This window comes from Xenopus laevis, chromosome 4S (genome assembly GCF_017654675.1).
Source record: "Xenopus laevis strain J_2021 chromosome 4S, Xenopus_laevis_v10.1, whole genome shotgun sequence".
In the NCBI taxonomy this organism is placed as follows: Eukaryota; Metazoa; Chordata; class Amphibia; order Anura; family Pipidae; genus Xenopus; species Xenopus laevis.
The window spans coordinates 83,919,717-83,947,244 of record NC_054378.1 but is presented as its reverse complement, the minus strand read 5'-3'; the positions used below and the strand labels follow the sequence as shown (position 1 = coordinate 83,947,244).

The 27,528-nt window shown below is 38.3% G+C and overlaps 1 protein-coding gene across 3 annotated transcripts in view; it reads right to left on the bottom strand.

The window, feature by feature from the left end:
- The window catches only part of LOC121393053 (ecotropic viral integration site 5 protein homolog), a 95,378-nt gene that overhangs the window by 61,575 nt on the left and 6,275 nt on the right, over positions 1-27,528 (bottom strand). For all 3 annotated transcript variants that reach the window (XM_041561527.1, XM_041561525.1, XM_041561526.1), the window contains exons 2-6: positions 12,174-12,403; positions 6,077-6,269; positions 5,646-5,870; positions 3,637-3,711; positions 1,954-2,079 (exon numbers count right to left, since the gene is read on the bottom strand). In XM_041561527.1, coding sequence (XP_041417461.1) covers positions 1,954-2,079; positions 3,637-3,711; positions 5,646-5,870; positions 6,077-6,269; positions 12,174-12,322 — 768 coding nt within the window. In that variant the 5' untranslated portion in view covers positions 12,323-12,403. The remainder of the gene's footprint in view (positions 1-1,953; positions 2,080-3,636; positions 3,712-5,645; positions 5,871-6,076; positions 6,270-12,173; positions 12,404-27,528) is intronic.

Genomic DNA, 27,528 nt, shown 5'->3' with positions numbered 1-27,528 from the left:
TTCTGTAGCCCACATACTGGCATTAAGACTTCAGCAGATACCTTTGCCTTGGTGTCAGTGTAAATTGCCAGTGGTAAAACAGTTGAAGCTGTAAGCACAAGAAAACGTTGGAGCAGGTAATAATGTTTTCTGTCGTCCATGTTAAAGGAGATTTAAGGGTGAGCAATAAAATGTTGCATCGTCATCCTTATTTTCTACTCATTTATGAATTTTCTGGATGCAACGATTTCTCTCCCTGCCCCTTCTTCAGTAAATAAAGATTTTGAATGTCTCCATGTTTGGAAAGGGGTTAAAAGTCAAAATGTTTGTCTATTTTTATTAATGTGTTCCAAAGGGGTTTGAGGGGCACACACCTGGTTGATTTCCTCAATTGCTTGGGTGCACCTCCCACAGTGTCCTTCCACACTGAGCCACAGGAATCAGAGAAGAGATGGGCAGCACTCCAGGATAAAGTAAAAATTGCCTTTATTGACATACAGCAGGGCAGCATAGCAACGTTTCAAGCCTCGCACGGCTCTTTGTCAAGCTTGACAAAGAGCCGTGCGAGGCTTGAAACTTTGCTATGCTGCCCTGCTGTATGTAAATAAAGGCAATTTTTATTTTTATTAATGTGTCCTATAACTAGTTTCAAGTGCTTACTTGCTACTGAATGCAGAATCTATAGTGCTAGCTGTCAGGGACCTGACTGTCAAACACAGTAGGGTCTACATTTGTGACCTCAGATGTAACTTAGGAGAAAACCCCTTACTGTTTAATGCATTCATCAGGAATGGAAAAACACATATTGCAAGTACATTTCAATATGCCTCCATATGTACATACATACATACATACATATACAGTAGAACCCCCATTTTACATTTTTCAGGGGACCAGGAAAAAAAATTATGTAAAATTAGGAAAATATGAATCAGGGAAATGCTTTGAAGTACATTTTTCTTCAAGTACTGAAAGGATACAAGCACAGGAGTCTGTTTTACTTTGAGATACAATATTTACTGTGTTAATAAGAAGAGTTAAACATTGCAGCGTTGCGTTGATGTTACAGTATGGGGGGCATGTGCAAGGCCTCCTTGTCAGTCACGTGCACAACCTAAAGCATAAGTGATTGGTGCAGTACTATGTAAGGTGCAGTACTATATAAGGGGCAGACTAATTTGAATTGACCATTTACATACAGAACCATGGCAAAATAGAACACTGGTTAGTATTTTAAACCTCTCTTTGACAAATAACATTCATAGAGGGGAAAAAAAAGCTGTTTTTGGGTACATCCGGACAAAATTTTGATGTAAAATCCAGGAAAACATTACTTAAAATCAGGGAAATGCACCTATTGAAATGCATTATAAATTGGTGGGACCACAAAAAAAAAAAAAAAAAAAGTAAAATGCGGGAAAAAACTTCAGGGTAATTAAAATTGAGGTTTCACTGTAATTTTAAGTAAAGGCTAACCTTATACCAGAAGGTGTCTCTGCTAAATTGTGTTAAACAAAGGAACAAAATACTGGCATAGCTTCTCACTATATCTCTGTACAGAGTAGGGGAAAACTGTGGACTGTTCCTGCTAATTTTCTACATGACATAATAAATAAAGATATTTCAGATCATGACAGGTTATATACCCCCCTAGGGTTTCCAATACAGAACCTTTTGCAGGATCCCTATAGACAGACATATGGGAGGTAAGTAGGTTCTGGAAAGACCCTTCCAGGCTGCAGTAAGTTAAATTTTTGGAACCCAAAAAGAAAATCATTTAGTTTAACTAGAAAAATAAATTACAGTAGAACCCAGGAAAATGTAAAATCAGGGAAATGTATAGGTGGGGCCACAAAACAACAATGTAAAACGAGGGAAAATTTTAAAATCAGGGGATGTAAAATTGAGGTTACACTGTAGATTTAAACTGTTTTATGAACAAAGTCCCAAAAGCAACAAAGATATTCTCCTTACCTGTATCATACACTCAAACTGATACATGCACAGACCTAGCTCTGCCATGCTGGGTTTAAAAAGTTCCCGAAGGCGATAGTCTTGCATTAATTTAACAAAAACACAAAAAGCTTCTTCTTCTGGCATCTGTGTACGAAAAATGACAAAAACAACAGTTATGGCACTTTATCTCTCATATATTATATCAGCTGACATTCAAAAATGCAAATTAGTAACTTAAACCAGACATTTCTATACTGACAGAGATCCAAGTGAGCATAATCCACATCTGCCTAAAACAGGCCTTACAGAGAAATTAGCGGTCCACAGAGTCAAAAGTTTCAAGGTCCAAAGTGATATCCTCCTAGATTAAAATAAAACTGGCAGCCAGCTGTAGCCATGGGTTTTTCCAATTACTCTCACTGCATTAATTATATAAATAAGCCACATATCAGCTGTGATATATTTCCGACCAAATAAGGATGTGACTGGGCCACTGGCCTTGTTCTGAAAGCATAAACTTGGTGGAATAGAAATATGCAATACATTTATTTACTTTTTGTTTTAATATGTTTATTACAATAATGTTAAATAATACATTGTTATACAATATTACTGCCTCAGCTAAAACGGATATATTTTAAGATAAAGATGGATACTGAAAAAACTATTTTAACATAATGTCATAACAGAAGCAGTGAACCACTGTGAATTTTAGAACGAGGGAATGCTTCAGAAATGTCCCAGTATGACTAATGCCACATGGATTGCACTGTGACTCATGTACCAGTAAAAGGAAAGATAGTCAAGGAGGTTGCATAGCAACAATAAGAGACTGATAGCTAAACTTACTGACTAGAAAAACAAATGGTTTAAGGTTAAAGCAGAGACAATTATATCCTCTGCTTGATATAACTGAAACATTTAAAGGAAAACTATACCCCCCAAACAATGTAGGTCTCTATTAAAAGATACTGAGTAAAACAGCTCATGTGTAAAAGCCTGCTTCATGTAAATAAACCATTTTCATAATATACTTTTTTAGTAGTATGTGCCATTGGGTAATCATAAATAGAAAATTGGCATTTTAAAAAATAAGGGCCGCCCCCTGAGATAATAAGATTCACTGTGCACACATACAAACCACATGTAAGGTCACATGAGCCAATTAACAGACAGAGTTCTGCCTTTTGCTTCCTCACTTCTTCCTGTTACAGTTAGTGTTGTAGTATTTCTGGTCAGGTGATCTCCGAGGCAGCACAGAGTCACGAAAAGATGGTTCAAGGCAAGAGATGTAAAAGGGCAATATTTATGTAAATATATATTCCAGTTTGGTAAGATTCTTTAATATGTCATTCAATTTGATATAAACTATCTGTTGCTTAAGTATTCATTTTGGGGGTATAGTTTTCCTTTAAGTAACTCAATCTTTGCAAATAAACCCAAAGTTACTATTACCAGTAATATGTATTACTAGGGCAGCTGGTGTATTTCAGGGCTTATGAACAACATCATTATTAGAGCACAACATAATAGAAAACATTTTGAAGAAGATTAAAATGGAATACGATAAATAACTTTCTAATATAAACCACCTATTTAATTTCAAGAATTCAAAGTAGGTTGTTTCCCCAGAAATTATATTCTGTTAATAACGCCATGTTACGGTATTCTGTATTCCAAACGTGTTATGAATTTACTTACCTGCATAAGAAGAAGTCCAACGATAAAAGCACTACCTTGGCAGTAGCCAACTTCACGATCCACCAAGGAATAAGCCTGTAAAGAAAAAATAATATTAAAGGGTTTTACTTAAATCTGTGAAAGAAGAAAGCAACCTGCATGTAATAGCACACTTGCTTCTTTCAGATCAAGTCCAAGCACTAATCATATATGACAATGATTGTATTGCTAATGAACAGGTGTACGGACAAATGTATGCTTATTCTGTGACTGTTCCATGATTCATTTAATCCAACTGGTTAAAACAAGGAGGCTGCCAATTCTGGGAAATATAATAAATGATTCCATTTCAGTAAATACACATGAACTAAACTAGAAAAATCGAACAATGGACAGACTATCATAAGTCATTAAACAAAAATGAAAGCAGCACCACAAATTTTCTGGATGTCCCACAGAAAACAAAAGTTCAATTTCCATTCCTTGGGAAGAAAAATGTATCTTCTTCCAGTTACAGATTTCCATATAGATTAAAATTTAGTAATTACAAGATAAACCAGTGGGGTATAACTACAAGAGGATGCCCCTTAGGGTAAGGCCACACTAAGCGATAGCGCGGCGATTTGACTCGCCGCGACTTTTCGCCGCGACTTTTAAACGGCAATCGCTGGCGAAACTTTGGCGCTGGCGTCTATGGGGAATCGCTGCGTAAAAACACACGCGGCGATCTTTTTTCTATTGTCGCTCGAAATCGCCTCGCTAGGCGATTTCGAGCGACAATAGAAAAAAGATCGCCGCGTGTGTTTTTACGCTGGCGATTTTGCGCGATTCCCCATAGACGCCAGCGCCAAAGTTTCGCCAGCGATTGCGGATTAAAAGTCGCGGCGACTATCGCCGCGCTATCGCTTAGTGTGGCCTTACCCTTAATGCTCATTTGTAACTCCCTGCCTGATGCATTCTGCACCGAGCACGGAATTAAATATCCACTGCTCAAAGAAAAGAGCAGAATCAGGAGGTTCAGTTAGCCCTGCCCTTTCCACCAGCCTTTGATCTAACTTAAAAGAAAACTATAACCCCCAAACAATGGTCTCTATGAAAAGATATTGTATAAAACAACTCATATGTAAAACCCTGCTTCATGTAAACAAACCATTTTCATTTTAAAAAATAAGGGCCGCCCCCTGGGATCGTACGATTTACTGTGCACACAAACATACCAACAAACCATACTGGTTAGGTTACATGAGCCAATTAACAGAGTTGTATCTTTTACTTCCACACTTCTTCCTGTTACAGTTAGAGTTGTAGTATTTCTGGTCAGGTGATCTCTGAGGCAGCACAGATAGAGTCACGAAATGGTGGTTCAAGGCAAGAGATGTAAAAGGGCAATATTTACTTAAATATATACACCAGTTTGGCAAGATTCTTTAATATGCAACTTAATTTGATATAAACTATCTGTTGCTTAAGTATTCATTTTGGAGGTATAGTTTTCCTTTAAGGTGGTCATATGTGGAAAAGTATCTAACCAACTGGTCTGTAAGCTGAATGGACATACAGTATACTTCACAAGAAGCCATACAAAATATGGCCACTATTCGTTCCAGTCTTTGGGGACAAAAAGAGGTGCTCGACTTCACTTCGCTTCCTCATCTGCCATTGCAACATGTACTGGCCAACACTGGTTCTGGTTCATCTGCAGAGGAAATTTTCAAACCTGTCTACCCGACAAACTAGAAGATATCCATTGTACTTACAGATACTGGTCATATTACCAGCATATGTGCATCAAACTCCAAAGAAAGAACAAAACAAAAGAAACAAAACTTTATTGGTATATGTATGCCCAATTTTTGGTGCGAGAGCCTCAACACTTATGGTCCATACGTGTTTTCAGAACATGTGAGATGTAAGAACCTTGTGAAAATTCCTGTGTCATTTACTTTTATGGAATCTAGTATATACTGTTCTGTATAGTGAATTCAAACTGTGAACTTGTCAATTAAAAACCCAGAATGGAGCGTACTCACCTTCATAACATTAAATAAAACCTCTTGTCCCAAGCTGTCCTTTTCTTTAAAGAAGTCATGCTCTGGATAAGTCCTGGCAATGTCCCTTCTAATAAGTTTTTCAGACGGCGAAGTCATCTTTAAAAGATCGCAGTACTGATCTTTGATTGGCATATTCTGAGCATTGCATAGTAGTTGCCACACTATTGCTCTGAAGTGGTGAGGTATTCCTTTTCTAACCAGTTCCTACAGAGGAGAACATGTTAGTATTAAATAGTGCTTTGGTAGTTAGTGCACCTGTTCTGTGTGGTTGGCACCCCTGGAAGGGGGGGGGGGCTTAGCCTCAAGGCAAGTTTACAGATGTAGTTCAATCAACACTTGCCATATGTTGGCTTTTATTTCACTATTTTCCCCTAACAAAGATAATAGAAAATGTTCGGACAGATAAATACCTTGATTGGTTTTTCTTTTTTTTTGTATACTTCCTCCCAATCATTAACAATCCGACCCCAGAGCAACCATGCATCTTCTTCCTGATGATGGCTGAGATTGCTGGAGGCAGAAGAGCTTGAAACCAAAGACGAACCGCTGTTTCTTCTTGATCCATTAACAGAGCGTAAGGATTTAGTGTCTATCTCCAGAAGCCTGGAAATAAAATCAAGCAATAGGTTAACCTTAGGCTGTAACATTCTGCATTCTTGCAATACTCTGGACGACTTCAAAAAGAGTCTGTATTTCCCTTAGAGTAATGTCCTGACCTGCATACAGAATATGCACTTCACATGTTAATATTACATACAGTGAAAGGGTTTCATTATTCTGGTTAAGGTGCTCTCTTGCACCCCATTTAGAGAATATATTCATCTAACATAGCAGTATATCCAGTTGTTGAGTATCAGCTCCAAACATAAAAAAAACAGTCCGGTGTGCACAAATCTGCTTTCAAAGCTACCGGTTCATTCTCATTCAAGTACTGGGGTTAAAATACAAGTCACTCTTAAAGTAAACAAAACATGATGATATTCCCAGAAATTAAATATGAGCACAACTCTAAAGGAACAAGGGTTTTTTCCCAAAAATATGGTTCACACATTGTCCTTGGCCATCGGTATTTACACAAGCTAAGCCATTTATTCCAACTACAAATTTACAAATGCCTGAACTGGAAAAGTTGTCATTCTGAAAATGATCCAAACTGCCAATGTCTGCATCATGACAAGTGCCAATAAAAAAAATGACAGGTTTATTGATATCTGGTCTCTGTAGTTTCAAAAGTTTCTGTTTGCAAGAGTAATGTGGACAATGATCGTCAAATCACTTTGTACCCTTGAGGAAAGCTGCGATGCAAAAAGTGATTTTTCAGATCGGACTCATTTATAACTATGAGCAAGTTTGTGCCTGAGCAGTAACCTGTGTCAACCAATCAAATTATTGCATTCTGCCGGCTACTTATGTGGAAAATAAAAGGCAAAATCATTTTTTTAGAGTTAGTTATTAGGAGGGCTGCATATAGGAACTGCTACACCAAATATGTATGTATAAAGATCTGAATTAGGCCAAGAACTCTCACACTAGAAGTAATTATTGATCCAGGTGCTATCTACTGCCAAAATTCATTCAAAATATAGACTTTCCAAAATTCATTCAAAATACTGATGCACAATGGGATTTCAAAAAAATATTAAAACTTCCCCTTTATTATATAATTTTTAAAGAAAACAAGCCAATGTTTCAGTCCCCTCCTACGATCTCTATCAAGACCCCGTTCTAATAATAAAACCAAAATACCTAAAACCACGAGGTGTTGATCCCAACTAAGATATAATTAATCCTTATTGGAAGCAAGACCAGCCTATTGGGTTTATTTAATGTTTACATGATTTTCTAGTAGACTTCAGGTATGAAGATCCAAATTATGGAAAAAGATTAGTTATCCGGAAAACCTCAGGTCCCAAGAATTCTTGATAACAGGTCCTATACCTGTACACAAATTATGCCCAGACCACATAAACAAGGTTAAAATAATTGATGAAAATATGGTTTTAGTAACCAATGAGCCATAATTTCAGTACTATTTGGAAATCAAAATCACTCCTAAATCATACATAGTGGCTTGAAAGAGTTGTATTGTCTTAATATAACTATGATATGAAACAAACTTATTTGTATTATTAATTATAATATAGCAGGTTTAGGCAGTTTCAGACGTAAAAAATGTTGCCATGTAAGTAGAATGCATGGACATAAACTGGTACAGTTATAAATTCACCATGTAAATATGTTTTTAAACAGAAACCTAAATGATACAGAGAAAGCAAACCTTACCTTAAAAGGTTAACGGTTGACATTTTCAGCAGTTCCTTTAGCATAAAGAAATACAAGTAACTTAACAGCTACACTTTGCCCATTTCCCTCTTTCAAAGTGTGCAATAATTTTAAACATTAAAAATATATGATATACAGGTCAAAATAACCCTACTGTACTTTAAGTATAGATGATCAGAAATGTCACAGTGACTTCCAAAACCCTTTTTAATTACAGCAGCAGGCGTTACTCTTTATCGTTTACAGTGGTTCTTCATTTATTATTCTGTTCTTCCTGCTTGAAAGAGGTTCTGGGGACAAAACAATAGCTGGCAGGGGTTTGGGAGCTTATTAGGTTAGCAGCAGCCCAGGGACATTTATTAATAGGGAAACGGTCCTTATAATTGCTATGTCTGAGGTATGTCCTGTAACCCGTTCTTGTGCCAGCACCAACCAGCAGCCACAGAGTGCAGGGGATGAGTCTTTCAGTGTGCTGAAACCAATATTAAATTTTCATGTTTGTGATAGTTCCCCTTTAATAATGTTTCCTGCAATCGTTGTGTACTAACAAAATGTGCAATTTGGCAAGGAATGTCCACATTTTGTCTTTCTGCTGTATCTTTTAAACAGCATTAGAGAGATGATTTTGTAGATAGTAGTTTAGTTTGACACATTAACATTACAGGCTTCACAAAGGGCGAGATTTAGCCCGAAACATTGCCTGTTTTTTCTGACCGAAATAAACACAACCTTTCACTTTTGCCACAAAGAGGTCCTGCAGCGATTTTCTTCTAGTGTATGTTTTGCCTCTGGCAAGGGCTTTCGGACTGCGTTGCACCCTGCCTGCAAGGGTTTTGAAAGGTGGTTGAAGCACACACTACGTACATTACTTACAATTAACAGTCCAGAGACTTTCTCGATAATTCCCCTGGGATTATACTTGAGAAGTAGCACTAGCATCTTCTCTTCTATTTTATATCTGTGAAATGGCATAGCAATGTGCAATGAAAAGCTTGTTCTTGGGCACTGAGGGATGATGTGGCATCATGTCAAGGCATGCATTCATTAAGCAAACACAAGAAAGCAAAAAATGAGAAGCTGGAATTTTAACAAGCAGTATGCAAATCTGATGAAGGCTCTGACATCAGACACACTGAGCTGGATAATCACATTTGTGATGCCTGAATTCATCCCAATATAATCTTCTAGAGCAGTGCTGTCCAACTTCTATGGTACCGAGAGCCGGAATTTTTCAATCTACATGGTGGAGGGCCGATAATGGAAGCCAGTGTTAGCCACGCCCTGTTTTTAGACCACACCCACTTTAAACCACACCCATGTTACCGCAAGACCATGTCCACATTAATAGCACACCAAAAAAAACAAATGGTTGGTGCTCACTGCAGGGATCAGGGCTAAGCAACTAAGGGTAGGCAGAGTAGGCAGCTGTCTAGGGCGCCATCTTTGAGGGGTGCACTTTTAAGGGGATTATTTTTTTCGTTTTTTAATTTTTTCGTTTTTTTCAAGCATTTATTTAATAATTTGTTTCAGTAATCATGGTCACCCAGTTGGGTGGAATCCATCTCCTTCACCTTCTCCCTCTTGCCAGCAAGTAATAGCTCCTTCTGTGTGGTGCAGCGCGATGTGCGCACACGTGTCAATGACATCACTGATGTGTTGGGTGACAGAAAGAGGCAGAGAGCTGGCGGTCTGCGTGGTGTGACTCTCGCTGCTCTCAGCCTTGCACATATGATGGCTGCTGGAGGACTGTATGATGGATGGCTGCTGAGCTTGCTGGTACAGGTATGGGGGGGCAGTATGATGGATGGCTGCTGGTCTTGCTGGTACAGGTATAGGGAGCAGTAATATAAATGAAAAAGTGTTGTACATTTTCTTGCTCTCTTTATTAAAAAACCATCATGGTAAGGAGGGAAATGGTAATGCAGGAAAGGGGGCACTGAGTGAAGCTCTTGCCTAGGGTGCCGAACAGGTGAACAATGTGGGCAGTTTCAGTCTGGGTCTCAGGTGTGAACAGTACAGGCTTTTAGGGGTAAGAACAATAGAGGTGTCACAAGTGTGAACAATACAGGGGGATCACAGGTGTGAACAATACAGGGGATTAGTCTGAATTTGAGGTTTATACAATGCAGGGGCCAGTCAATCGCTGTAGTGATACCTTTTAAAGTTTACATATGGTAAACAGACACAGCAGGCAGACTTTGATGTGGAGGGCCAGTTGGACAGCCCAGTTCTAGAGTTTAAGCATTCTACGGTGCAGGAAACAAGTGACACAAATGTCACTGCCTAATAATGTTGATGTGTTTAGAAAAAGACATGTTTTCCCTGAGACAGTATCCCTTTATAAGTGCCAGAACTAGCCTAGACTAAATAACGTTTCAGTGCTCCAATAGGTATAGATCACATCTGGCATATCAACCTCTGGTGTGAAGATATGTACATACTTTACTAGTTAGGTCTCTGACTCTGATCAGCGCATGCATGAAGTCCAAAGACCTCAAAAAGAAAAGGACGGCACTCCGGTGCATGGAATATGCTTTTATTCCAGTTTGAAACAAGGATCCAACGCCCTACGCGTTTCGGGAATCACTCCCTTAATCATAGGCATACATCCTGATCCAAACAGACAGGTTATATACAAAATGTGAATAGCGACCCCTACTGGGCGCAATATAGTAATTCAGTTAAAACAATCATATTTTATTAATATAGTAAAACCAATCAACGAAAGGTAAAAACCTCGTTTTCATATAAAACCTTTCTGTAATCAGAACAAACAAAACAAAAATCCTTGTATAGATGTGTGAATCTTACTTAAAATGTGGTGTATCTGTTGGAATGCTCAGTTTGTAATAAGCAATATGTGGGTCGAACTACCCGTTGTTTAAAGGAAAGAATACGGGAACATCTAAGATCGATTGAGAACAAGGATGAGGGGACCCCCATGGGTAAACATTTTACTTTATGTTCTAAAAGAGGAGTCCGAGACTTGTTAGTGAAAGTCATCGAACAAGTGAAGTTACCCCTTAGGGGTGGGGATGCAGAGCGTTCGTTAAATTTGAGAGAGGCGTTCTGGATCCTAAAATTGGAGACTAGGATACCCAGTGGCCTGAATACCAGGCATGACTTGTTATATCTATATTAGCCCGTCAGGGCCATCAACTGAGTTATGTTTAACAGAAGTCCTGCTTTCTCCTCCATCTTCCCCCAATTTCTATCTCACTGTCCCTCATTTTACCTTATCTGATTTATATGGAATTTTTGAGGATTCTCGATTTACATTTTTTCTACATTTTCCTACATTTTTCTACTCTTTTCTAATATATATATATATATATATATATATATATATATATATATATATATATATATATATATATATATATATATATATATATATATATATATATATATTTATATTTGTATGTTTAAATAATTGAAGATCTATATATTTATTTATTTATTTATATTTGAACAAAGGTTTATCCCAGGTAGCCAGTTACTAACTATTAATGAATTAATTATCAGCTACTTATTCTCCAGTATTTTAAGTAAGATTCACACATCTATACAAGGATTTTTGTTTTGTTTGTTCTGATTACAGAAAGGTTTTATATGAAAACGAGGTTTTTACCTTTGGTTGATTGGTTTTACTATATTAATAAAATATGATTGTTTTAACTGAATTACTATATTGCGCCCAGTAGGGGTCGCTATTCACATTTTGTATATAACCTGTCTGTTTGGATCAGGATGTATGCCTATGATTAAGGGATTGATTCCCGAAACGCGTAGGGCGTTGGATCCTTGTTTCAAACTGGAATAAAAGCATATTCCATGCACCGGAGTGCCGTCCTTTTCTTTTTGAGGTCTATGTGAGTTTTAGCAGCGGGGACGCTGCGGACAGAGCACCCGATTGGAGCAGCAAATGGGAGTGTAAACTGGATCGGTCCCCTTTGATAAAGTCATGAAGTCCAAAGTCAACATGAAAAAAGGCATCGCTTACATTTCTGTATATCGATAAGAGAAATTCGCCAGTCCATGCAATGAGATCAATTCAGTTGATCCAGCCATGTCCCCACAATCCAAATAAGCTAGTAAGCAGCCAGCTCAATTACTTTCCCTAAATGGCATAAGCATTAGTATAATATAAACTACACAAGAAACATTTCGATTAAACCCATGGATACCCCTAAAACTGAAGATTCACAGAGGTTGATTACTTACCTGTTTTGTTCTTCTAACTTCGCCAGCAGCACAACCTCATCTGGACTCAGATCGACTGGGGAAGATGGTGAAAGTGCTGGAGTGGACAGAGTAGTCGAGGAGGATGTAGTGTGCAGTGAGGCTGATGGGCTCGCCACCTGACTTGCCATTTGACTGACAGTATAGGACACCGTATTCTTTACCCATGAGAGAGTAGAACTCAACTTCTCTGCAACTTTGTCTGTCGCCACCTAATATAGGAATAGCAGGAAAACAAATTTGATTGAGATCTTGCAAGAGTATATATGTATATTTTTTATGAACACATAAGGGAAGATTTATCAAGGGTCGAATAATAAATTTGAATTCAAAATTCACACATTTCATTTTAATTCCACCTATTCAAATGTAAATTTGAATGTGAGATTTATCACACCTCGGCCATGGAAGCAGTCCTAATTTGAATATTTGGCACCTAAAACCTGCTGAGTTCTTGTACAAGTCAATGGTAGAGGTCCGTTGAGCCATATGGCCTTCCGGTCATTTGAATTTTTTTTTCAGGAGAAAAATTTGATTCATACGAATCGAATACGATTTGAAATTTCGAGTTGGAACCATTCAATGGAATATTAAGACATCCAAATGTTTTCTTAAATAACCTCCCAGTCGAATTGTAAGTAGATTCAAATAAAAAAAAAAATTCACATGAATTCGAAATTCGACCTTTGTTAAATGTGCGTCATAATGTGAGAAACGAGGTTGGAGGAAGATATTCAAGGATTCATTGTGGCTGAAAGAAACATCCACAACTTTTGATATGCTGAAAATACTTAAGGTATGGGACCTGTTATCCAGAATGCTCGAGACCTGGGGCATTCCGGATAACGGATCTTTCCATGATTTGGATCTTCATAGCTTAAGTCTACTAGAAATTCATGTAAAAATTAAATAAAGCTGGTTCTGCTTCCAATAAGGATTAATTATATCATAGTTTGTATCATGTACAATGTACTGGTCTATTCTAACAGAGAGAAAACGGAAATCATTTTTTAAAACTCTGATTATTTATTGTTAAATAAAATGGAGTCTATGGGAGACAGTCTTTCTGTAATTTGGATCTTTCTGGATAACAGGTCCCATACCTGTAGATACAAAGCTAAATATGTATTATGCTGAAGAGCCTCTTAAGTAAACTTCAAAATAGAGTAAAACTGTGGGATTTCAAACATTACCTCCACTTAAACAATAATAACACACAAGACTTAAGATGCCCATATCACGAGAACACCCAATTCTACAGAAAAGACTACAATGCACTGAAGAGTCAATGGGAAGGAGGAATGTGACAACCAGCAATAAACAATGTGTATAGATTTAACACCAAAAATCATGAATGTACAATTGAGAAACATTATTCATCAATCTAGCAAAATTGAAATCTACTTGATGGCACCTAATAAACGCCAGTCACTTGAATGAGATGCATTTATCCCAACTTCTTTAGTTTTAGAACATATTTGAAAGTAAAATCTTTGGCCTGGTATTTGTTCCTTTTCTGCTGCAGCCTTAGGGTGAGATATCAGTTATAAGTCAAAACTAGTGAGCAGCATTACATCAGCAAATGCTTTAAATATAAATAATTTAGTAAAATATCTTCAATCTATTGTTCCCAAAATGGCAAACCCTCCTCTGGGAAGAAAAGCACACACTACTTTTGAACATGGAATCTTTTCTTCCATTGAGGTTACAAACCTTTATATGTAGTCAGGAGCATATGCAATAATCATGTCATGAAGCACACACAAAAAACAACTGTTTATTTGAAAGCACATAGCAGCTGTATACCCATTCACATTATCTGTACCTGCTAAGTGAAGAGAACTGCGCATGGCACTCCCCCTGGCTGCAGCTTGACAATATGACAGCAAAACAGATTTTTATCAACAGGAACTTAAAGGGAGTATCATGATTTTGTAGTTTTTTGGTGTAGTTTTTATTTCTTAATTACTACTTACATTACAAATAATTCACTATACCATATACAATTGTATTCTTTAACCAACAAGTATATTTTTTTAGCTGTAATATTTGTCTGGCTCTGGCCTTAAAGACGGAAGGTCACCTTTATAACATAAAAACTTTTTGTATTCTATAGTTTGACTTATTCTAAGCAGCTGTTGGTATTTTTTTTCCCTGTTGACCCTTGAAAGATAGCATTTTCAGTTGCAGGTCTGAAAAAGGCAACTCATCCAGGCAACAAAAAGAAAACAAATAAGACAGTATTTGATCAGTATTCTTAGTTTTTGTTGCTAATTTTTGTATTCTTGCTCTAAATCAGGGGTCCCAAACTTTTGGCAGGAATTGGGGCCATAGTCTAATTGCATACTTCTAAAGTATGTGTTACATGGTACTCCAGCCTTGTGCAATGAGACACACTAGGGCTGAAATCAGCGCAAATATCCAGAGATCTGCAGTTCTTTGCTGAAATCCAGAGCCTGTTCTCGCACTGGAGCCAATTCAACACTTCCAAATGAGAAAGAGAGGAGGCTACTACACATGACAGGGGCTGAAATTAGCTGGTGAATTTCAGCTAGCTGATTTCAGCCCTGTGTAGCCCTAGCCTTAATGGATAAAATATGTTCTATAGACTGAATTTGTAGTTCACAAACTGTGGAAGAGGCCCAGGCTGAAGCCCAATTATAGGATGATTTTGAAATGTAGGGAAAATGTCTGTAATAATAGACTTCAGGTAATTTTAAGGTGGAATATGGGAGTTAACCCTTATTTGGTGTCCTTGATATTCTCCGAACAATGAAGGAATGGCAGACATAGCAACATTATCATATGCCTGTAATCTTATGAATTTACAAGGACCATAACAGCCTCACTGAATTCTTTTTTTGAGCATCAAGTGCACTGATCAAAATGGCCAAAATTTCATTCACCTTAAATTACCCTCCATGAATACATACAGCACTCCTAGTTTTTTTCCCAATTGCTTTGGCATTAAGGAGTATTTTGTAAGACATATACCCATAGATCCAAGCAGAGCCTGGTATATTCAAAACTGCTTTGCATCACACACGGCAATAAAAAAATAATTGACACTATAAATAAAGCTAGTCTGTAATCTTTAGTAAGAGGAGAGGGAATGTGCAACTTCAAGTACAAAAAAAGTGGCAAAGGACAACTGCACATTTAAGTTGAATTGAAATTAATTTCAATAAAGTGTGTGTATCTATTTTGGGAAAATTAAATGTTACAAAAGTAAGCCATGTGAGCAAATATCTATAGTAAATTGAATCAACTAATCTCACTGTATTTTCTTTTACCTTGAAGACTAGTCATCCGACTGGCTTTCTCATTTCAGAATGACGATTTGTGGTTATAACCCTGGAATTTTACTCCAATCAGCATAATCTGTTTAGTAAAATCAGCATAGGATCAAAGACCTCATAGAGGTAAGGTGTTGACCAGGCAGAGGTGCTAAAACATCATTGTATGTTGCAAACAATAGGAATCACACACACACCACCCCGATTAGTCTTCATGGAAAAAGAAAATACAGTGAGACCAGTTGATTTGACTTATTACTATGGATATACCATGACCTGAATGAATGAGATCCTGCACAGACACAATGTAAGCAAACATACATTTAGGGCAGAGACACGCTCAGATTCAGGGAGATTAGTTGCCCAGCGACAAATCTCGTTCTTCGGGGCGACTAATCTCCCCAAACTGCCTCCCGTCAGCTAGAATGTAAAGCACTCGGAGTGCCAACGAGAGGCGATTAGTAGACGAGCAACTAAATCTCCCGAATCTGAGCGCGTGTCTCTGCCCTTAAAAGGAGAAAACGTTGCACCAGTGAAGTAGCAATAAGAACCAGATATTTGATTTAATAATTCTGTGCAAAAGCCCGAAGATAACCAATTGATGATTTACTACGGGTTGTTAGTTTAGGGCAAATTTGCAGATGCAGTAGTAGGTACGCCTTGTAAAGTGTCTGAAAGCACATGGGAAAAAAATTTCCTTTATAAGAATATGGAGTAAATCATTGTATTTTTGTTCTACAATTAGTCAAACATGTATGATCCATTTATTATGTAACATCTTACTTCATGCTTTTTTGCATTTCCTTTTTTCTACTGTATGTAGGTCATATTGCACCAATACTGGAGATACACAAAGGTGTTTCAATGTCGCTAGGCAACCAAAATCACTGTCTCAGGTACAGGAGGAAGAGAGGCACTTGGTATCTGCAAGTATGGGATCTAAACATAACAGAAGCAGGTTCCATTGCACATATACTTTTACACATATTTGCAAATACATTGTATTCCAGGGTTTTACAGGTAGAAAAAGGCTTGGAGCTAATTACCCATCAGTCACAATTCCCCCATTGTGAATAAATCCCAGCAAAACATGACTTGAAATTTCTATACAGGTATGGGACCTATTATCCAGAGTTGGGATCTGGGGTTTTGCAAATAATCTTTTTGTGTTTAAATTATATTTTTTAGTATACATGAAGAAACCCAATACGATTGTTTTACCACCAATACTGATTAATTATATTATAGTGAGTATCAAGTACAGGTAAGTGACCGGTTATCCAGAATGCTCGGGACCTGGGGTTTTCCGGATAACGGATCTTTCCCTAATTTGGGTCTTCATAATTTAAGTCTACTAGAAACTCATTTAAATATTAAATAAACCAAATAGGAGGGTTTTGCTTCCAATAAGCATTCATTATATCTTAGTATGGATCAAGTACAAGCTACTGTTTTATTATTACAGAGAAAAAGGAAATCATTTTAAAAAATTTGGATTATTTGGATAAAATGGAGTCTATGGGAGACATTCCATTCTGATAAGGGATCCTATACCTGTATAAAGTAGTGCTTTTATTTATTTATTTTTACAGAAAAACTGGAAAATGTTTTTTAAAAATATAAATTATTGATTAAAATGGAGTCTATGAAAGATGGTGTTCCTGTAAATTACAACTATGGGTTTCGGGATCCCATACCTGTACTAGAGCTTGTACAGATATTCAGCACACAAACAAGCAGCAAAACAAGAGTTTTCTTTCAGTCTAGGACTAGATTAAAATTTGAGACCACAGTCCCGGGTACTCTGCCTTCTTTGACTTTGTGGTGTCCCAGGAATAGAATCAATTAAGTAGTAGATTTGGGACAACTCCACCTCCTCTTCTTTTCCATTTCTGACTTATTTTCTGAACCTGAGCATTGTGTGTTTTTTAATATTTATCCTATTTATTGCGGTCTCTCTTTAATCAATTCTCTCAACTTTAATTTATTGCTATGCACTATCGAGCACTTTCAATTTTATGAATTTTTGGTCAGTCCGGATGAAATTATTATTTTTCATTAATTGTTAAGCACTTGCACTTTAAAGTTTTTTAACTTAAAGTGATTGGAGGGGGTTACTATTAACTATTATATATCCTGTAGTAAAAGGATATACACTATTGTGAAATAGAATTGGCTATAGCTAAGGGTATATGTGTACCTAATTTTCTTAACCAATGTATATATAATAGAATGAACTGTATCACAATTATTTAATGAATTCATAATCATTGGACTTTAATCAGTTTTATCATAGCACAAGCACTTTTTTTGGGATTTATATTAAAGTAATTAGCAAAATTGCACGCAATTGAGACTATTTAATTAGGTAGGTTTAAACTACTAGAGACTGCTGAGTGAGTTTTGAAGCTAGTGGGGTACTTTTTCTCTTTTAAATCATTAACTTGTACTGACTAAGGTCAGACCTCCGCTTCTACCGCAGGATAAATTTATTTAACAAGGGATCACCTTTGTCTTTGATTGTTTTTTGTTTGATTATTTGGGTAATTTACATTACAATAGGGAAGATCTATCACAGAAATAATTAGCTATAGATTCTAGACAGCCCTCACATGTGTTATTAACTGCTTTGTTACTATATAAAAGCTTGTTGTCAGAATCTGCAGTGGCAAATTAATGACATGTGGGGCCCCTAGGCTACTGCTAAATCCAGATGCTGATACTTGCACCCGTGCAGCGGAGCTCGCTATGCAGTGTTGGATATGGTGAGCACCAGTAACATCACTGGATCAGGGCCTTGTCTGACTTCTTCTCACAGGAATTGCATCCAACTGGAAGCAGCAGCAAAAATAAATATAAATATTAAGCAATATGATTGGTCCAGGTAAATATTAGTGTACATTGGTAAACTCAAATATGAGACATGCATCTCCTGGATGGCCAATGAACCAATACAAATGGCAAATCAGGTGGTCATTCCACATTTACAGTTTGGCTGACCCAACTAGGGTCATGATCAAAGAGCCTGACAGGATGAACCATTCTGCACACAAATAGCAAGGATTATAATAGTTAATTTAGCATCAATAGGCAATAAGGCCCTAATTAATATTAGGGATGCACCGAATCCAGGATTCGGTTCAGGACCGAATCCTTGTTCCTGGCCGAACCGAATCCTAGTTTGCATATGCAAATTGTGGACAGGGCGGGATTTCACGTGACTTTTCATCACAAAACAAGGAAGTAAACCAATTTTTTCCACTTTTTCCTTTCCCGCCCCTGATTTGCATATGCAAATTAGGATTTGGCGCAGTATTCGCCCGAATCTTCCACGAAGGATTCGGCTGAATCCAAAATAATGGATTTGGCGAATCCCTAATTAATATACAATTGCAATAAATAATGGTTAAACAGGTCAACCTCTGGATATGTGGGGGCCTGAAAAATAATTTGCTATGGGGCCCAGTTATATCTAGTTACACCACTGTGTGTGTCCATTATACTTTATTTACTACATGTATGGGATCTATTATCCAGAATGCTTATCTTTCTGTAATTTTGATATTCATACCTTACTTAAAGGGATAGTCATGGGAAAAAATTCTTTTTTCAAAATGAATCAGTTAATAGTGCTGCTCCAGCAGAATTCTGCACTGAAATCCATTTTTCAAAAGAGCAAACAGATTTTTTTATATTGAATTTTGAAATCTGACATGGGGCTAGACATATTGTCAATTTCCCAGCTGCCCCAAGTCATGCGACTTGTGCTCTGATAAACTTCAGTCACTCTTTACTGCTGTACTGCAAGTTGGAGTAATATCACCCCCCTCCCTTTTTCCCCCCAGCCGCCAAACAAAAGAACAATGGGAAGGTAACCAGATAACAGCTCCCTAACACAAGATAACAGCTGCCTGGTAGATCTAAGAACAACACTCAATAGTAAAAACCCATGTCTCACTAAGACACATTCAGTTACATTGAGAAAAAAAAACAGCAGCCTGTCAGAAAGCATTTCTCTCCTAAAGTACAGGCAGAAGTCACATGACCAGGGGCAGCTGGGAAATTGACAAAATGTCTAGCCCCATGTCAGATTTCAAAATTAAATATAAAAAAATCTGTTTGCTCTTTTGAGAAATAGATTTCAGTGCAGAATTCTGCTGGAGTAGCACTATTAACTGATTCATTATATGGTGCTTACTAAAGCCATCATTTAGAAATGTTGCTTAGTGATGTTATTTAATTGTCGTGACCTGCTAAAACCTGTGCATTATTTAAAAAACCAAAAACAAAAGTACCCCTATGCAATGAATCTTGGTCTGTATAGAAGCCCTTGGCGTTTGGCCATATGCAAAATACTTCAATTAAAGCAAAATGTTCCCATTTTACTCCTCTGTTTAAAAAGTTCTAATTATACGTTACCTAATAAACTGCTTGGCGTTTTTTGGTGTTACTGATCCTTTAACTTGGCTATACATGTCCAGAAAGTCAAGCCATATTGGTTTAAGTGAACCAAATTGCCTAACCACATCTGAACACGGTGGCCATCATAGGAATTACAGCTTAGAAGATCAGCATTCTTAGAGGGGCGCTTTGGAATTTGATAGTGTACTGCTTGGAGATTTTGATCTATACATGTGAGAAATATCCATAAAACTATATATATTTGTTATCGGTGTGTTCAGGAGACAGAACTTTCCAAATATGCTATGTTTCTGTACATAAAACAAATTATGTTTCGGATATATGTGTTTGTATTATGGGAAGCTTGATTTTTAAAAATTTTTAGACACTTAGAAGCCTTCTATGGAGCCGATTCACAAAAGGTCATTATTCCTTATCATTTTGTGCGTTATTTAAGACGCGTTATTTAAGGAACGATTCAAAGTATTTTCACATGCGCTAATAGACATATCGCAAGCATTAATTCTACATTACTGCACAGCACTATTCTAATTGCATTACGATACTTATAGAATATAATTAATCCTAAAGCATTATTGACGAACATCTTTTAAACAATAAAATCATAAAATAGTGCGATAATTACTGTGAAATGTAACACTTCCCAGGAGTAGGCTTTACTAAACAACATCAGATGGATTAATAGAGGAAGGTGTAGTGAGGAGCTGTAGGGCAGCAATCAAAGACCTTTAGGAGTAAACTGGAGCTTTACCTAAAGCCACTAACAAATTTTCATGATACCTTCTGTGTCATGGGATTATAGTAAATTTCCCAGGGAAAGGAATGACTAGAATATTGTAAAAAGAGATTTCTACTCTGCCAGTGGCATCCTGAATGTCTTAGCTGCTATAAATTGCACTATTAACGTGTGACAATATCAAATGCCTTAAAATATCACACAAAATAACTATAAAACACCGCACACAATTCAGCTAAAATGAACATAAAAATATTGCTTCTTAAGTTAGCCAAGTGAAATTTCAATGAATTGATCGTTAATTCTAAAAATTTAAGAAGTGAAATAATTTTTAAGGCATGCTATAAATAACACTCACTTTTTCGACCTTTAGTGAATCGGCCCCTAAATCTTTTTACAGAAGTGGAATTACACCAAAATTCTAGCATATTTTGAAAGCTTAGGTTGTCCTGAAAAAAAAAAGATATTGTTTTCCTGGGTAAACTAAAAGACCCTCCCAGGAAAGGCCCCTAAACTGAACGAGCACAAAAGGTTAGAAAATGGTCTGCCAATAAAAGTACCAAGGGGGGGGGTCACCAATACTTTTGTAATAAGACCCTTGGGGACTGAGAGAGACCAAAAGGAAAACATTTTGTACATGCAGATTGTTTACTGCAATTCTTAGGAATTCTCTGTGTTCTTCCGCTATTAGGACATGGAAATAGACATCTTTTAAGTCTGCTGGTTAAGGGCTAGTCCACACGGGGAGATAGCCACGCGTTTGCGGTGACAAAGCGCCGCGCCAGTCGCCGCGACCGGCGCAGGCGACAGTTTTGTATGGGCGCCTATGTAAAAACGCCTGTGCTAACCACACGAGGCGATGCGCTTTTCAACAGTCACCTGAAAATGCCTCGCCAGGCTTTTTCAGGCAACTGTTGAAAAGCGCATCGCCTCGTGTGGTTAGCACAGGCGTTTTTACATAGGCGCCCATACAAAACTGTCGCCTGCGCCGGTCGCGGCGACTGGCGCGGCGCTTTGTCGCCGCGACCGCAAACGCGTGGCTATCTCCCCGTGTGGACTAGCCCTAAAAAGTCACCTTTTGACATTGCCTGCATGATCGCTATCAGGGAATCAATCTTGAATTTTTTTGCCCTTAGGAATTTGTTTAGTTTCCTCATGTCCAAAACTGGTCTGAAGTTCTGGGGAGTTTTGAATTGGAAACCTTTAAACTCTTCCTGGGGCCATACTAATTCTACTGACTTTGCATTGAACCAGGTGTATTCCTGAACCACTGGCCCACTTGAGTCTGAATTTTTGAAAATAGAATTCACGAAGCGCTCTTCAGGTGACCGACAAACTCTAGAAGAAATCCCTACCTCCCTGTGTCGAGCACCCACGCATCTTGAATAGTTTCGGCCCATACATGGAAACATTTTGACAATGTGCCCCCAATCATGTATTGGGCCAAGACACCCTCATTATTGTGAGGATGTAGAAGGACCCGAAGAAAAAACATCGGACCTTCTTGAAGATGTCTAAGCACCTTGATGGCCAGATTACAAACAACTGGATTGCTCGGAATACTCCTTGCTGGCTTTTTCGAAGATATAAGATCTTTATCTCTAATAAAGGTCAATTCATAGTGGACCCTCTGTCCTTTACTCCTGCGGCAAAAAAAACGATTTTCCCTCCTGATACCTCAACGTTCCTTCCAATTTTTCTCTGAACAACATCTCACCTACAAAAAATGGCTTAGGTTAGCTTTAGATGCTGCGTCAAATAACAGGGGACCTTTTTACCCATAAAGTGGATCACCGTACCAGAGACCACCCCTTTAGAATAGTAGAAAAGAACTTTCATTTGAGGCTTGGATGATTTTTTGGACAGACATAATATCAAAGGCTATTCTGATACTAAACTCTATAGTTGGTATGGGTATATAGAATTTAATTAAAAGTAGGGAGGGTGTGTGTATGGATGCTGGGTTTTTATTTGGAGGGGTTGAACTTGATGGACTTTGTCTTTTTTCAACCCAGTTTAACTATGTAACTATGTCAGCAGCCCATGGCTTAAGTGCTCTCCGGGCTGCTACTGATAAAGCCATAGATCTTTCAGAAAAATGGACCAAACCCAAAGAAGCTTTTTAAATTAACTCTATTGGTATATTACAGTCTGCTCACATATCCAACAGTTTAGGTCTTTTCACATTTTAAGAAATTACCTCACTCAATTTGGACAGCCAACGTTGAGGGCCCTGGAGACTGATGTTAGTGCTACCGCTGGCTTGCAAGCAGCTCCTGATGCAACAAAAGGGCTTATAATGGCTGCATTGTCTACCAGCAAAGTAATCTCTGGTTCATCAATGGAATATTTATTAAATTTCCCTGCTGTCTGTGCTCTCTCTTCTGTTTTGGTCCATTCATTCAGAATTATCTTAGACAAATGAACAGGAAAACAGGCAATCTTCTTCTTAGAAGAAGGAAATAATCTCTCAGCAGATGAAACCTTTGTCGACTCTGTAGGAAAAGTCAGAGTTTGCCTCACTGATTCTTCAGAGAAGGAATCTATATCCCTAGCATGAGAGTGCCTAGGCCGTTTCTTAGAAAGAGACACCTCTTGGAAGTCTTGACTTAGAGGCTAAAGGATCCGCAAACAATTGATTCCACTCTGTGAATCCTAAAGTTGATTCCTGATGTTGTTCAACCAACACAGATGTTTTTTTGGTGCCTTGTCTTTCTTTGCTTCTAAAGCAGGGAGGCTATGAGCTAATCAGGAATAGTATGTATTAATCTCCAATCACATACTCTCCATTATGTATGAGAGAGAGAGAGAGAGAGAGAGAGAGAGAGAGAGAGAGAGAGAGAGAGAGAGAGAGAGAGAGAGAGAGAGAGAGAGAGAGAGAGAGAGAGAGAGAGAGAGAGAGAGAGAGAGAGAGAGAGAGAGAGAGAGAGAGAGAGAGAGAGAGAGAGAGAGAGAGAGAGACACAAAATAAAGAGTCCCACACTGATCACTTCTGGATACAGCACCACTGCGACTTGCAAACAGACTAGGTGGAAGTATGCCAGAAATAAATAGAACCAGCATATCTATTCCTGAAGCTGTTCCACACATAAGGCATCTACATTCCCCAGGTCCTAAACAAGTTTTGGCACCAAAACCGGACTTCCGGTCTGCCTTTACGAGCTGATCAAGCGCCTCATGCACCACACAAGATGGTGCCTGCTTGGGATGACCAAGTGGAGTCTCCTCTAACCCGCCCCCAGCATTCGACTTCCGCGCTCCAGCCGCTCTCTTCTGGGTGCTCGAGTCACTTTTGCTGACTACACGGTGGCTGATCTTAGCGCGAGTAAAAAAAATAAAAAGTTGTCAGAGAATTAGGTAGATAAATCGGTAGCTTTTAGGTGCAAGCGGTGGATTTCTCAGATTTCTATATCTAAATCCACCACATGGGCAGCTTTTTTTTTTTCTTTCTTTTTTTCAACATGCCAAGCTCAGCCGTTAGGCATTAGCCTCATTAGTATTAGCAGGCATTTCCATACTGTTCAGTGCAACCATTAGCATGTCATCCACAATCTCCTCTAAATTAAGAGCATCAAAGAAGCAAATGTTCATGTTACAAAGTAGAATATTTGCATAGTTTGATATGAACAGGTTGTAGCTAATCACAGAAGGCTGGATTCTTTCTGGTATTTCATTAAAACCATGACTCAAGTATACTTCTTTAGAAAAACCTGTATTTACACTAAACTTTGTGGACAATAGAACATTCATAATATAATAAGCATCACCTGAATAAAAAAAGTCACAGTCATGCAGGTTTTTCAGGGGTTGCAATGCATGCCTTTATAATAATGTGTTCAAGGAAACTTTTTTTAGGACATGATCAGATGTTCTATTTGACCAATTGGCTTTCTCTCCATCATTGGTTCCAGAACAGTGTAGAAAGCATAGTGCAGTGGGACTGGGTAGCATTTGCTGGTGGCCAGCTGTTAACATTTGCAAATAATGCCCATTTGCTCTTTCAGACATCCGCACATTTTCAGCTTGGATGGTATTAAGGGCTAAACTTTTTTGTGGTCATATATATTTTTTTTGGAATTGTGCCTGTTTTTTAACTCTAACCTTGTTATGAGTTATAAGAGGGATACTGATCAAATGTTGGACATTAAAGTTCAATATGACTTTTAGCATTTACTGAATGGCCAATTCTTAGCAACTTTTCAAATGGTAATTTTTAATAAAGTTTTTTTATTAATGTTTTAAGTATTTGCCTTCTTCTAACGCTTTCCAGCTTTCAAATGGGGGGGGGGGGGGGGGGGGGGTCTATGACCCCCATAGCCCATAAACCACTGCTCTGTGAGACAATTATACTGTTATTTTTTGTTACTTATCTATTCAGGTCCTCTCCTATTCATTGAAATTAAAACTGAAGCCTCTCAGACAATGTTAAGTGGACCTGACAGTCATGCAGTATTTTTAGTTGCAGGCCAGAAAAAGGCAGTATAGTGTTTAGCAGCAGTCCTTTACGAAGATGTTTATTATGCCTGGTTCATATTTATTGCTGTGCAGAACTGTTGACATTAGAGGGAACACTCTAGAGTCCTCTGCAGAACCAATTTGTTACACCTGAACCCGACCCGCAACCCTCATACTTTACCCGCTTGGACCCGTTACCCGACCTGCCAGTACCTTATCTGCAACCTGATTCGCGGACCATCAAGAAACAGGAAGTGCTGTCATTGTAAACCGGAAGTGACATCATTAGAAGTAGGCGTAATCCGAACAAACAGAGTAAAACAGGAAGTGCTGTCATTGTAAACTGGAAGTGGCATCATTACAAGTAGGCACGATAAGAAAAATAAAAAGAGAGTAAAACTCACTATTGAGAAGACCGCGACCCGTCCCACAAACCTGGAGAACCGACAACCTGCGTCTATACCCGCTCCCGAAACTTCATCCTGCAACCCACAGGTTACCGCAGGTTTTTGCGGGTAACCCGCAGGACTCTAGCACACTCTATAGCAGGCCAGACATAACCAAAAAAATGCTTTGCGTGTGTAGGTCAAGGAAATTAATAAAATTCCTCTTTAAATCACAGTAGAAGGTGAGGTGCAAAAGATGCCCTGGGCTCTAGATACATGTACTGAAACCTGTTTACACAAGCAACATTTAAACCAGTGGCTCACAAGCAACATGTTTCTCACCAACTCCTTGGATGTTCTCAGTGGCCTCAAAACAGGTGGCCTGGAACATAGTATTTGTACCTGTATAAAGAACTAGACAGATTACCAAGAGTGATGATAAATTAAACATTTTCTAATTGGACCAGTGTTAGTGGAGTACAGCAGGGGTCTGTACTTGGTCCTTTGCTTTTCAACTTGTTTATTAAAGTTACAGTAACATCAAAAAAAGTGTTTTAAAGTAATACAAATATAATACAGTGTTGCCCTGCACTGGTAAAACTGCTGTGTTTGCCTCAGAAACACTACTATTGTTTATATAAATAAAGCTGCTGTGTAGCAATGGGGGCATCCATTCAAAGGAGAAAAGGTTCAAGTTACACAGCAGATAAGCTCTGTACAACATAATAGTGTTTTCTATTATCCGCTATTTAACCTGTGCCATACAGCCTTTTTTCAATTTCTGCCATTGCTACACAGCAGCTTGTTTATATAACTTATAGTAGTGTTTCTGAAGCAAACAGATCAGTTTTACCAATGCAGCACAACCATACATGATATTTTCATTACTTTAAAACACAAATTTTTTGGTGTTAATGTTGCTTTAATGACCTGGAGGTGGGCATTGAAAGTACCATTTCTATTTTTGCTGATAATACTAAATTGTGCAGAACTATAGGTTTCATGCAGGATGCTGCCACCAGGGTCGGACTGGCACAGTTGGCGCCCACCGGGTTCTGAACCTCGGGGGGCCCCGCATGCATGTGCAAAAGCCAGTGCGCCATGCGCATGTGTGAATGGCAGACGCACTGCGTGCATGCGCGAACGTCAGGACCACCGCGCACATGGGCGAACAACAGGCTCACCACGAGCATGCGCTACCAGCGAGCACGCTTTGCCGCACACATTTTTTTTTTCGGAGGCCAATCTAGGACCAGGTCTGGGCCCAAGAGGGCCGGGGCCCACTGGGTTTTTTCCCTGTTTCCCACCGGCCCAGTCCGACCCTGGCTGCCACTTTACAGTGGTTGGAAAAATGGGCACCAAACTGGAAAATAAGGTTCAATGTTGATAAATGCAAGGTTATGCATTTTTGCAAAAATAATATAAATGCAAGTTATACACTAAATGGCAATGTGTTGGGAGTTTCCTTAACCGAGAAGGATCTAGGGTTTATTGTAGATAACAAGTTGTCTAATTCTGGGCAGGGTCATTCTGTGGCTACTAAAGCAAAAAAAATTCTGTCTTGCCTGAAAAAGGGCATTAACTCAAGGGATGGAAACAGAATTATGCCTCTTTATAGGTCCCTGGTAAGGCCAAACCTGGAATATGCAGTGCAGTTTTGGACTTCAGTCCTTAAGAGGGATATAAATGAGAGAGTGCAAAGATGTGCAACTAAACAGGTTAGAGGGATGGAAAACTTAAATTATGAGGGTAGGCTGTCAAGGTTGCGGTTGTTTTCCCTGGAAAAAAGGCGCTTGTGAGGGGACATGATTACATGATTGATTCAATTGAGTAACTGAAGTCAAATACTACAAAGTATCAACACACCCGCAGGTTAAATAATGTATCAATAGCCAAAAAATGTTTGAGGACTTACTCAATGGTAACAGTTTGTATTGACTGTCGCCACCCTGCAGTCCTCCAGTTAACCAGTTCAGGTGTTTTCAGAAATACACAAGTAACTAAAATTCCATTTTTATTTCACTCATTTTAAAAAAGCAGAC